The 12,183-nt window shown below is 34.6% G+C and overlaps 1 protein-coding gene across 1 annotated transcript; it reads left to right on the top strand.

The window, feature by feature from the left end:
- Nucleotides 1-1,014: 1,014 nt before the first annotated feature.
- LOC140958400 (ATP-dependent DNA helicase Q-like 4A) lies at nt 1,015-11,795 on the top strand. The gene is made up of 25 exons (XM_073415831.1): nt 1,015-1,446; nt 1,545-1,718; nt 2,226-2,280; nt 2,821-3,189; nt 3,359-3,511; nt 3,598-3,728; nt 3,970-4,345; nt 4,426-4,557; nt 5,295-5,381; nt 5,479-5,606; nt 6,856-6,976; nt 7,279-7,430; nt 7,497-7,632; nt 8,530-8,653; nt 8,721-8,791; nt 8,890-8,958; nt 9,104-9,232; nt 9,307-9,465; nt 9,611-9,691; nt 9,777-9,938; nt 10,130-10,185; nt 10,681-10,813; nt 10,932-11,026; nt 11,125-11,202; nt 11,270-11,795. Exons 1-25 carry the CDS (start codon nt 1,427-1,429, stop codon nt 11,625-11,627), a joined length of 3,549 nt encoding a protein of 1,182 aa, XP_073271932.1. The 5' UTR covers nt 1,015-1,426; the 3' UTR covers nt 11,628-11,795.
- Nucleotides 11,796-12,183: the final 388 nt, after the last annotated feature.

The raw sequence follows: 12,183 nt of genomic DNA on the forward strand, positions 1-12,183 counted from the left end.
TAACATTATGTTAGTACGAAATTCCAACGACCAAGTAGGCATAATTAACCTTGTTTTTATTTTTAAATTACGACGAACTCATTCACTTGACAATCCAACCATATACTATTTAAAACTAGATAAAGAAAAAAAGGTATGTCTTTTGTGAGACGGTGTCACGAATCTTTATATTTGAGACGAGTCAACCCCATCGATATTCACAATAAAAAGTAATACTCTTAGCATTAAAAGTAATACTTTTTCACGGATGACTTAAATAAGAGATCTGTTTCACAAAATAAGAGACCGTCTCACACAAGTTTTTGCCAAGAAAAAAAAAGACCAATATAATTTATAATCACTATTACTACACGTGTTATCGTTGTTATTAATAGGGTGATAAAATAATGATCGATATCTTTAATTAAAAAAAACGTTGAATCAAACCAATTTCGTGGTTAAACAAAATTGCGAATTAATGCAAACTTAAAATTCAATTTAGTTTGATTCGACTTAGTTTGAACTTAGATTTTTTTTCAACTAAAATATTTTGATTATTTCGAGACATAAATTAAAATTTTTAACCTTTTATCCTAGATAGATAAAAATATATAAAATCTGAAAAAAAAATAATTACTACATAGTTATAATAATTACTATAACCTATTCACCATCCATAATCATAATTATCACTAATTGTTTTTATCATTAATACACCTATAATTGGAATACCTGTGATAACAATAATAAGAAGAACATTGATAAAAACTATTAATGAAAATTGATGAATTTATCATTGATAACAATTCTTGTATATATAGTTGGAATTTTGATAAGGTGAGCACCCGTTGTGAATACTTATGTGAGTATTGTTGATTTGTCCGCACATCAAAATTTTTTATATGTTATTTCAAAAAATAAAATAAAAAATACTATAGTTGTAATTATTGACCTAATTCAAGGATCCAGTTATCCAAATAAAAAACCGGGAATGGAACCATGTTGCCGGGTGACCCACCCGTATATGGCAGCCCCAAATTATGAATCCCTAAATGCATCCCGCCATTTTGATTTGAACCTTTCCCATTCCCCAATTCCTCACACACACGTATTTCCTCCTATGCAGTGTCGGATGCATTTCGTAACTTATAACCTCTGATTCCTGAAATTCTTTCAAAACCACTAAATACCACCGCTGGTTGAGTGTAACTCACATTTTGATTTCCAATTCTCGTTGAGGCAAGAGGATTGTTTGTGACTCGATCTTCATTTTGTGGTCATTTCCCCCATTTTCAAGTGTTCAGAACCTGATTTCGCGACATTTAAATCAATTTTTATCTCGGATTCTTGGTGTCATTCATTCATGTACCTCACACCTATGTCAGTAAGGACGAGTTTTTGTGGACGCCCATAAAAGTAAGAAGCTCGAAGAATTTATTTTCTGAGGATGAAGGAACTACAAAAAAGGTATGAACAATTCATATCCCTTCAACTTTTTTGTTTTGTTTTGTTCCATTTATTCTTGTTTCCCTTAAATTTGGTTCCTGTACTTTTGATGAATGCAGGGGCAACCATTCAAATGGAGATAAGAATACTAGCAACAAACCACCGAAAATCAATTGGCAAGAACATTCCACTGCACAATATGACTTCTCAAGACAAGATGAGTTATTGAGTGCAAACTTTCTTTTCTGCTTGCCGACTCAAAAACTTCAACTTGGTAAAGCAATGGACGCAAGGTAAAATTGAATTAGTCATTTTTAGATTGGCAATTAATATCTTTACTTGCGGTGTGCTATACCAGAATTTTCACTTTTCAATTATCCTTCTTTTCTACTTCAGAAGGTGTAACATAGTCTTTGGCTCGCTCTTTGTTGTGATTGGCATTGGAACAAGCCATAGAATATTTATATGGTTGTTACTGATTGGAAATTGAGAACAAACATACTTGATTTTTTTTCGATCTCATGTTCATATGTGTCTGTGTTATTCTTTAATCTTTCTTGCTGGCCGTCATTTCATTTAAGAAACATAACATAAGTAAATCATGTACTTTGCTTATTCTTGATGGAGTTATTACCCATCCGGTTAATGTCTTCTCGGTTTTATTTACTTTTATTTTATGTTCTCCATTCATTTTCTTTCTTCAAACGTTGGGTAAATTCACGTTGATTGCAGATTCATTAAGAGCTAAGCTTCATGATGCTTTTACGACTTTCTGATGTTGTATCTTTCTTCATATGTAGGTCCATGGTTTGTCATGTTCAGGATTTCGGTGTGCAAAATGCGCAAGTCGAAAAGGTAAAGTATTCTAATTGGATATTTGTGCATGCAGATTTTATTTTCTGTTTTTTCTACATGCCAGGAACTGTTACCCATAATTACCCCATAAATATTTGTTTAGTAAGTTCTCTACAAAAATCGCTACTGGTATTTTCTGAAGAGACTTTTACCTTGTGCAGTGGCTAATTGCTTCAGTCTGACAACTTTAATATTGTGGTTTAAGGCAAGTGGGGAGACAATCTGCCTTTAACTCAAAAGGCTTCGGTAGTGAATATGCCCTTTGCTATACCAATATTTTCCTATCTAAAAGAAATTATCAATTTCTTCTAACTTGGTTGTATGCTTTTCTTTTGTTCTTCATTTTCAATTTTCATTTCTTGATCGGTTGCTCTTGATTTTCTTTGTAACAGTATGTGTGATATTGTTGCAATTAAAATGTCATTTCTGGATTTAAAGCTGATGTAGTTTGTTATAGTGCTTCCAAACTTGATTTTAACTTTCAAATTTACTCAAATTTTCTATTTATTCAGCTTTCTTTTGGAATGTAATATATGGCAGGCTTGGAAGCTACTTTCCAGCCTACAATTGAATTCTAGAAACTACATAAAACCTGGAAAAACTCTTCCTTTATCCAAACGTGTCGATGCCACCTCAAGGAGGGCTACTCAGCAATTGTCATCGGACTCGAAAAGCAAGTTTTCTGATAGTATACGAACACGTCAAAGCCTAAGTGAATCCCATGCCCAAACCAGCAAGGTTGAGGAAGACAGACAGGTTACGATGCAGAGTGAGTCATACTCATTGAGTGATAGATTTCAACCGCAAACCATTAATGGAGTTTCCTGTAAATCTGCTTCTTATACAAGAGCAACAGTTGGGTCCAAGTCAACATATTCTGAAGGAATCGATGATGATCACGTACTTGGGGTAATTTTTGAGATAGGTTTAAATGACTATGGACAAATTGGCCAATAGTGTTCTAGTCTTAAACCGATAAATGTGACAACTTTATGCTACTTAATCAATGTTTCTTTCATTGTAATTACCAAGTTAAGTTATTAATGCATTTGTTGCATGGTTTCCTATATTTCTTCAGAATATTGATGTGGACCAAATAGTTATGAATCATTTTCAGTCAAGCTCGACTCCTCAGCCAACAATTTCGAAACTTCCTCCGTTTGCTCCTGCCATACTTGAGGAAAAGAATTTGCCACCTGAGCTGTGCTTGAATTGCAGTCACAATATCAAGGTAGATTCTCGATTAACCTATTTTCCACGACGACCGGATATCATATACTATCCAATTCTTATGGTGAGTGCCTGAAATTGGTGCAGCTAGGACTTTGTTCGGAAGCTTCAAACCATCTGCAAGAAATGAAGGATTGTCTGATTAACATATCAAATGATCTAATAGACAATATTGATGAGATGAGTTCGGAGAAGGTAGAGAAGCTTCGTCTACAAAGGTTTGCTTACTTTTGTCAATAAATCCCTCTACTTCCGTGATTTAAATATTTTAATTGGTTAAATTTTTTAAAGAAGGAAAATACACTGACAGATGTGAAAGAATTGTGCCAACTGTTTGTAAGGCAACCATGTCAGAATGATTTTGATTTTATAATCCATCTTTTCTTTTCTTCTTGATAATTTCCTCATATAAATTATATAAATGACCTGAAACGTTGGATGTTTTCATGTTACTATTAGGCAGCAGCTTAATAAACAAATTCAGCAGCTTGAGAAATATCTACGCTCTACATCTGTTAATGAGGAGAGAATGCTGCCAAACTTTTCTGCATTTACACCAAAAAATATGGCTTTCCAGTATGAAACCCCTCCAACAGTTCCGTTCAGAATGGACCCCAAAAGGCTCGATTCAGAGTTTCAAGTAAATAATAGGCCAGATGGGATCGATAGATGGGGTTCATCATTTTCATTTTATTCCATGGACAGAGTTGGGATTTCAGCAGCCTCGGTGGGGAGAGAGCCATATGTCCCTAAGTATATTGAAGTAAACTACATTGAGGGTTCAACTGACAAAAAGTGGAGTAGTCAGGATTTTTCTTGGACAAGGGAGCTAGAGGTTTGTCACAGGTTTAACCTTCCAGGAACTGCTGATCCTGCTCAGTGTTTTAATATGTTATGTTTTTTTCCTGTTGTTAGGCCAACAACAAAAGAGTGTTTGGCAATCACTCCTTCCGTCCCAACCAGAGAGAGGTGATCAACGCTACAATGAGTGGATATGATGTATTTGTTTTAATGCCAACTGGAGGAGGAAAAAGTCTAACTTATCAGGTGAAATAAAAATAGTCTAATCATCATTTTTTTTCTAAATTTTTGTCTGGAATCAATGGAATCTGTGCAGGGAATAGATGATGATTGATCAACATCATCGTCATATGTTTCAGTTCACATCAGATTAATTGTTAGGATTTTGAATGAGGGAACTTGGAAATGCCTTTACTTGTAGTTCTCATCTTTGTCATTTATTATTATGTTTAGCAGATTTTACTACTCAGAACCATTTTCAATGCTAAAATTTTAGAATTTGATGAAACATCTATCTGAAGATTATATTCTTAGTGGTTTCTTTGATCTAAACCACAACTAGCAAGAAGACTCACATTTTCAGGAATCACACTTTGTCTGCAGTAGGTTAGCAGGTATACCGTCTCTTTTCAGGAAATAAATTCATTCTACTCATCGTAAAATGTGAAAAGCAATATTTTATCTTGATTGTACAAAAATACCTCTTTATACGCTACAATAATTCTGTCGCCTCAGCCGTTGCTTTCGTGCTAATATTCCATAAAAAATACATATTATTAAATATTATGTGGACAAGTAGTGCTGAATGTCATTTTTTTGGCACTCATTTGTCTGTTGATGCATTGAATTTATGGATAGTTTCTGTAGACTGTAACATTTATTTTACCAGCGGTTCAAACTGGATGTTTTGTTGCTTGTTGGAGTTCATGCTGTACCCTGTAAACTGACATTTGACGTGGTCTCTGAATGCTTATTTCTTGTAGCTCCCAGCTCTCATTTGTCCAGGGATAACTTTGGTCATTTCACCCCTCGTTTCTCTCATTCAAGACCAAATAATGCACCTGCTACAGGTAATTTTTCCATAATACTTATTGAGTTGCGCCTTTTTGCATTGAGAACTTTGAGAAATTCCAGTTAACAGAATTATTCCTATCAAACTCCAACTAGGCAAATATACCTGCCGCTTATCTAAATGCCAACATGGATTGGTCTGAGCAGCAGGAGATTCTTAGAGAGCTTAACTCAGATTACTGCAAATACAAGCTGTTGTACGTCACCCCAGAGAAAGTGGCCAAGTAAAGTTTCCCTTGATCCCAAAGTTTTATATTGAAACCACACTTAATTATTTATGGCCACATTCCGGAAGTTGTAATTTAGCCTTAAGGTGGCCCGTGTCAATTAATGTTCTTATTTATAATTCCTTAAAAAGACTAAAAGAGCGCTGTTGTCTCAGGGATTTGAACCCTTTGATGTACTTTTGTCTTAATTCATCTCAAAGGTGTTATCAAGACGTATGCCAGAAACAATCTATTTGTTTTAAGATGTGTGTTTGTGACTAGTCAAATTTTGAGACTTTTAGGTCCAAGTCAGTTTGTCTGTTATTATATCTTATTTGTGCAAGGTATAGACTCATTAAGCCTTAATGCATTGAGAGTTTCTATTAACTTAGAAATTGATTTAATCTTGACATAAACTTGCATTATCTGTTGTTCTGCTTCAGTCCTTGCCACCAAGTTAGAGCCACACGGTCTTCATTCTTGTCTTCTAGAGAAACTGATTTCTTATCATGTACATATTAGATAAAAAATAATGTTGATATTGATGTTCTAGTTGTCTGTAATTCATGCATCTACAAATTCATTTCTCTATGCACCCATGGTTATAGATCATACTTTACGGTGAGCTAAAATTTGATTGAACTCTATCAGGCATCAACTTCATTTTTACGCGGGTTTCAAGCAAACCAGTGGCTCGTGTAAAAGTTTGGTAGACATTCGAAGTTGACAAAAGTGCATGTCTGTATTTCTGTGATTTTTCCACTCATGCTTATAGACAAAATTTTGTCTACACTGTGCACCTCCTTTGGTTATTATAGATGATACATAACACCGTCAACGTTGGACTAGTTGTCAAGTTTCTTTTGATAGAATGCTTTACTGAAGAGGCCATTACTGGTTATTAACACATGATTGAATGTGATTATTTCATAATCACTCCTTCATCGAGAGAATTAAATACACAAATATAGAATATCTTAATCTTAAAAGAATGATATGTTGCTGTTTTATCAAATCAAATTATTGTCTTTTATCTTTTAAATTTTGTTTGTAACAGTGGGATTTCAGCTGGAAGCCAGTTGGACTTTCTTTTTTAATTGATTATAACTCAAATATAATCTGCACAAACTGATATCAATCTCCAGGTTGCTAGGATTGTTTAAGAGAAATTTATGATTCTAACCAGAATGGGTTAGGAAAATATTTTTGCACTGGAATTTTTTCGCTCTAAAGTAAATGGATTGGCATGCTTGATTCATTTCTGCAGAAGCGATGTCCTGCTGCGACATTTAGAAAGCCTTCATGCTCGCGATTCTCTTGCTCGGATTGTCATTGATGAAGCTCATTGTGTTAGCCAATGGGGACATGATTTTAGACCGGATTACCAGGTTTGTTATGTTCAATTTTCTTTAATGATTTCAATATTTGAACTCTTATTTGGTTGTTTTTACTGACATTTCTCTATTTGAACTTTATTAAAAATAATGTGGCAAATATTATTGCAAAATCATGTAGTTTTTATTTCTCCAGTGTTGGGTTTATTCCGTTTTGTAGGATTCAGAAATTTTTGTTCAGTTTTCATTTGCTTTTGACATGGTTGCAATCATTATAGGTGCTGTCAAATGCTATTTCCAGAAATTGACATTTAATTGTCTTGGTCTAACTCAAGTATTTGGTTGTATCTATGCAGTGTCTCGGCATACTGAAACAGAAATTTCCTTCTACACCTTTGCTTGCCTTGACTGCTACTGCCACAATCAGTGTGAAAGAAGATGTTGTGCAGGCTCTTGGTTTAGTAAATTGCATTGTTTTTCGGCAAAGTTTTAACCGCCAAAACTTACAGTAAGTTTCAAGTTTAATTTATATTACTTGGCAGTTGGCATTGTACTAATGCTGCAAAACTTGCAGATATTCGGTTGTTCCTAAGACAAAGAAGTGTGTGGAAGATATTGACAAGTTTATCAAGGAGAACCATTTTGATGAATGTGGGATAATTTATTGTCTTTCAAGAATGGATTGTGAAAAAGTTGCTGAAAAGTTACAGGTATATCTCCTCATGTTCATTTGAACTGGGAAGCTGAAACTACATAGATAAGATGAACCATTGTCTTCTCTTCTTAATACAAAGTTACAATGATGAAAAAACAAATTCATCCCTGTTCTTGTTCTCGGATAATTATGTTAACGAATCAAAATGATTTGTCTATCTGCACTCAAACTTCTTGTGTGTGAGATACAGCTCATGGAATAAATGAACAAAAAGATTCTTATTGATCATGTATTTAAAAAAAACAAAAATCCTCCTTTTATGAATGGGTATTTATTTGTCTCGGTTCAGGACATTCAAATCATAGTATGTGTGAATGGGTATTTATTTGGCACAGTTATTAATTTAAGCAACCTTTTTTCGTATAATCCAATTTAGATGCTTATGTCATTTAATGATTTATTTTATAGAACCTCAACTCATCTTCAAAGATTCACTAATTTAATCTCAAGTTGGAATATAATATCTTAAGCTAATGCATTTGAACTTCGTGTGTCTAAATTAAGGTGTGTCCATACGACATATACATTAAGTCATATTTATTGTGTAGATTTGAGGATGATTCCCTTCTAATAGGCACATAAATGGTTTTAAAGAAAATATTAATTATGAAGATTTGTTTTCCAAACATGGCCTATTATTTGATCCATTTTGTGTAGTTATTTATCTCTTTCAGTGATCATCCTAATGGTTCCCTATAGTCATATGATTGTAAAAATAAGCCTGTACAGCTTGCTAGGGAGTAACATCACCTAGTGATATCATTTAGTGTTTGAGACATCAAATTAAATTTTCTTAATTCATACTTACCTCACTGCCAAATTATTGTTGAATTGTAGACATTAATTCATATCACGTCTTTGTAATTTTTATGTGGTGATGTGTCTCTTCCAGGAATATGGACATAAAGCGGCTTTCTACCATGGCTCCATGGAGACAGACCAGCGTGCTATGATACAGAGACAGTGGAGCAAGGATGAGATTAACATAATATGTGCAACAGTTGCATTTGGGATGGGTATGGTTTGAAATTGTAGTGCTGTCTTTGGAGTCTTTTCAGTGACGTGCTGACACAGATATTTCAGGTATCAATAAACCTGATGTCCGGTTTGTCATTCACCATTCCCTTCCGAAATCTATTGAAGGTTATCACCAGGTTGTCTCATGTAACATGATGTCCTTTCATGTTTTTATTTACTTATCTTATTGTAAATATATATTTGATATGCTTGGATATTGTGTTGTGGAGTGTAGGAGTGTGGTCGTGCTGGAAGAGATGGCCAGCCTTCATCTTGTGTGTTATACTACAGCTATAGTGATTATGTAAGTCATAAGAAAAAGATATATTTTCTCATTTTTTTTCTACTCTAATGTTTTTAATTCTTTTCTGGGTTTGTTGAATTGTTTTTATTTCTTCATGCTTGTGCTGATGCATGGACAACTGTCAACTTTTTGACTTTTTCTGCAGATTCGGGTGAAGCATATGATAAGTCAAGGAGTGGTAGAGCAAACTCCCTTTGCACCAGGATATAAGCGTGCAAGTACAGCGCCTTCGGGGAGGTTATTGGAGACCAACACAGAGAATCTCCTGCGAATGGTATAGATAGAATTTCTGTTTGTGATGCACTTATTATCACTAATTATTAATATCTTTTAGCAATATCTTTTCAGGTTAGCTATTGCGAGAATAATGCTGATTGTCGGCGTCTCCTACAGCTCATTCACTTTGGAGAAAAATTTGACTCTTTAAACTGCCAGAAAACTTGCGATAATTGTTCCAAAAATTTAAGCTGCATTGAGAAAGATGTCACAGAGGTTGCCAAGCAGCTGGTCAGGATCTTCTTATTTATTATTTGTGCCGTGGAATGCTTTCTCATAGCTGTGTTTGGTTCTTTTATTCTTAGATGGGTATGTGTGGGAAATACATAATATTCACAACCTTTAACTGAAAATTGTTGTGTAATATGTTACATAGGTTGAATTGGTAAAGACGACAGGACAAATTTTTTCATCGGCCCATATCTTGGAGGTCTACAGAGGTTCCTTAAACCAGTTTGTATGTCCGTTCTAATGATCAAAACTTAGTTTATTTTTTTACTTACGTGGCACTTTGTTAACATTATCCTGATAACCAAACTTAGGTTAAGAAACACAGACATGAGACTCTGAGCCTGCATGGAGCTGGAAAACATTTGGCCAAGAATGAAGCGTCCCGTGTGTTGCGTCACCTCGTGATCGAGGATATTCTGATGGAGGATGTGAAAAAAAGTGATTTATACGGATCGGTATCATCACTATTAAAGGTATAACGGGCTATGTTTTCTATGTTCTTTAATATACAAGAGAGCTTCTGTAGAAAACTCATGATAAGAAGAACGTGCATCTTCCTCACTCTCTATTGCTCCCTTTCTTGTTTGTTCTGACACACACACATAGATTTAGTAGTTATTTATCTAATAGCATCCTTTGAATATTGTCTTTTTTTAATTATCAGGTTAATGAATCCAGGGTTTACAGTCTCTTTGCTGGTGGCCAGACGATTAAACTAAGGTTCTATCCCTCGGATTCTTGACGTGATCATGCCTTTCATTTTGGTGTGTTGAAATATGCAACATTCTAAATCAAATGACTATTAGATAATCTTTTCAAATAAATGATTCCCTGACATTCTGCTCTGAACATGTCGCATTGGTTGAGCAATCTATGTTGGATGCATTAGAATGCTTCACGGTGTGGCGTATTTTTATTCAAGAGCCTTGGTTTTGTGTTCGTTTTGAGCTCAATATCAGTTTACTGATCAATGTGCTGATTTACGATGGTGTTGAGATTTGAAATTTAAGACCACAGCGTTGATTTACGACACAAAATTTGTATTGCAAATAACGATTTATCATTGCTCAAGTTTGTATTCATGTAGCTATGACAAGGATCATTGTCAGCTCAAACAATTTATTCATAAATTTGGTTGGATATGCAGATCTCTTTCCCTGCCCCTCCACGATCTTTTAATGTATGCTCTTCATAACGACGACGTCTACCATGCAGATTCCCATCTTCTGGTAAACCACTGAAATCAAGTCGATCTGAGGCCACTCCGACAAAAGGATCATTGACATCAGGAAAACAAAGTCCTCCATCAGTAGATATTCCTGCCGAGCCCCAATCTGAAGTTGATTTTGTAATAATACAACCTTCAATCTAACTCTTAGGATTCGTCGTTTTTCTATTCCTAATTACCCTCTAGCTTAGGATTTAGGTTCAATAATTTATTCCTGTGTTGTCTTGTTTCTCTACAGACCCTTTCAGCCAAATTATATTCTGCATTGCGAATGCTCAGAACAGTCCTAGTCAAGGAAGCTGGAGAAGGGGTCATGGCATATCACATTTTTGGGTACACTTCTACGCCTATGCTCTCTGTAAATAGTTCGCTAGAAGAAACTACTCAACGTCTCCTTGACTCTTTTTTTTCCTGTTGGTTCTTATTCGTAGAAACGCGACACTGCAGCATATTAGTAAAAGGATTCCAAGAAACAAAGATGAACTTTTGGAGATTAATGGCATTGGCAAGTAAGTGAAACCTTCAGATTGGATTTATCGAAGAAACTTGCAAATATAACCAATGTTTTAATTTCAGAGCAAAAATAACCAAATATGGTGATCGAGTGCTGGAAACCATTGAAGCTACCATAAGAGATTCTTACAAGGACAAAAACAGCAGCAGTAGCAATGATAGCACAGATTCAAAGAGGAGAAGACAGGCCGACGGAGTTTCAAATACAAATTCAAACGACGACAATTTCCTAGTCGAAAGCACTGGCAGGTCCAAGAAAAGGTTGGTGAAAAAGGTGGATAAGAGTCTGGCAACAAATTTGAACATCAGTCTTGAGTGTGAATACGGATACGAAGATATTGATAGCTTAGTTGAGGTTGAAGTTGGTGAGATTGATCAGAATAGCGGTGGAAGAGTTCTACCTTCATGGCCAACAACTTGAATAAATATCTTCATGGTCGATTCCATAACCATTTCTCAAATTTTCTTTGGGGAATGAAATTCTAACCTGGAGTTGCATGCGTTTTTCCATTGTAGTCAACTTTGTATATCGCATGAAAAGATGCTGTTTAACTTGATTTTGACAAAATATCTGATAAATTTTACTTCAAAATTAAGTAATTAATTATACTTTTCTAGGTAAGTAAACAGTATTTACTGTTGATTTATTACGTATATATTATGCATGATGTTGCATTTTTACATTTGTTTAATGATTATAATTAATTCGTTGTTTCGAGATAATTTTTTTAAGTAAAATATCGATCTTATCGAATTGTGATATATTTAACTAATATATATTATGCGTATTCATACATAGAGAAGTTGATGAAAAATCCCCAATCAAAATATTTTTTTGGTTTCAATCTCTACTCACAAAATTATGGTACTATACCATACAAAATGTGATACACTTTATGTGGAAATGTGGTACTAAAAAAATACCCAGGGACTGAACACAACAAAATCGACGACTGAGAACTGTTTGTCAATTAATC

The sequence above is a fragment of the Primulina huaijiensis genome, chromosome 15 (genome assembly GCF_012295235.1).
Source record: "Primulina huaijiensis isolate GDHJ02 chromosome 15, ASM1229523v2, whole genome shotgun sequence".
Lineage (NCBI taxonomy): Eukaryota > Viridiplantae > Streptophyta > Magnoliopsida > Lamiales > Gesneriaceae > Primulina > Primulina huaijiensis.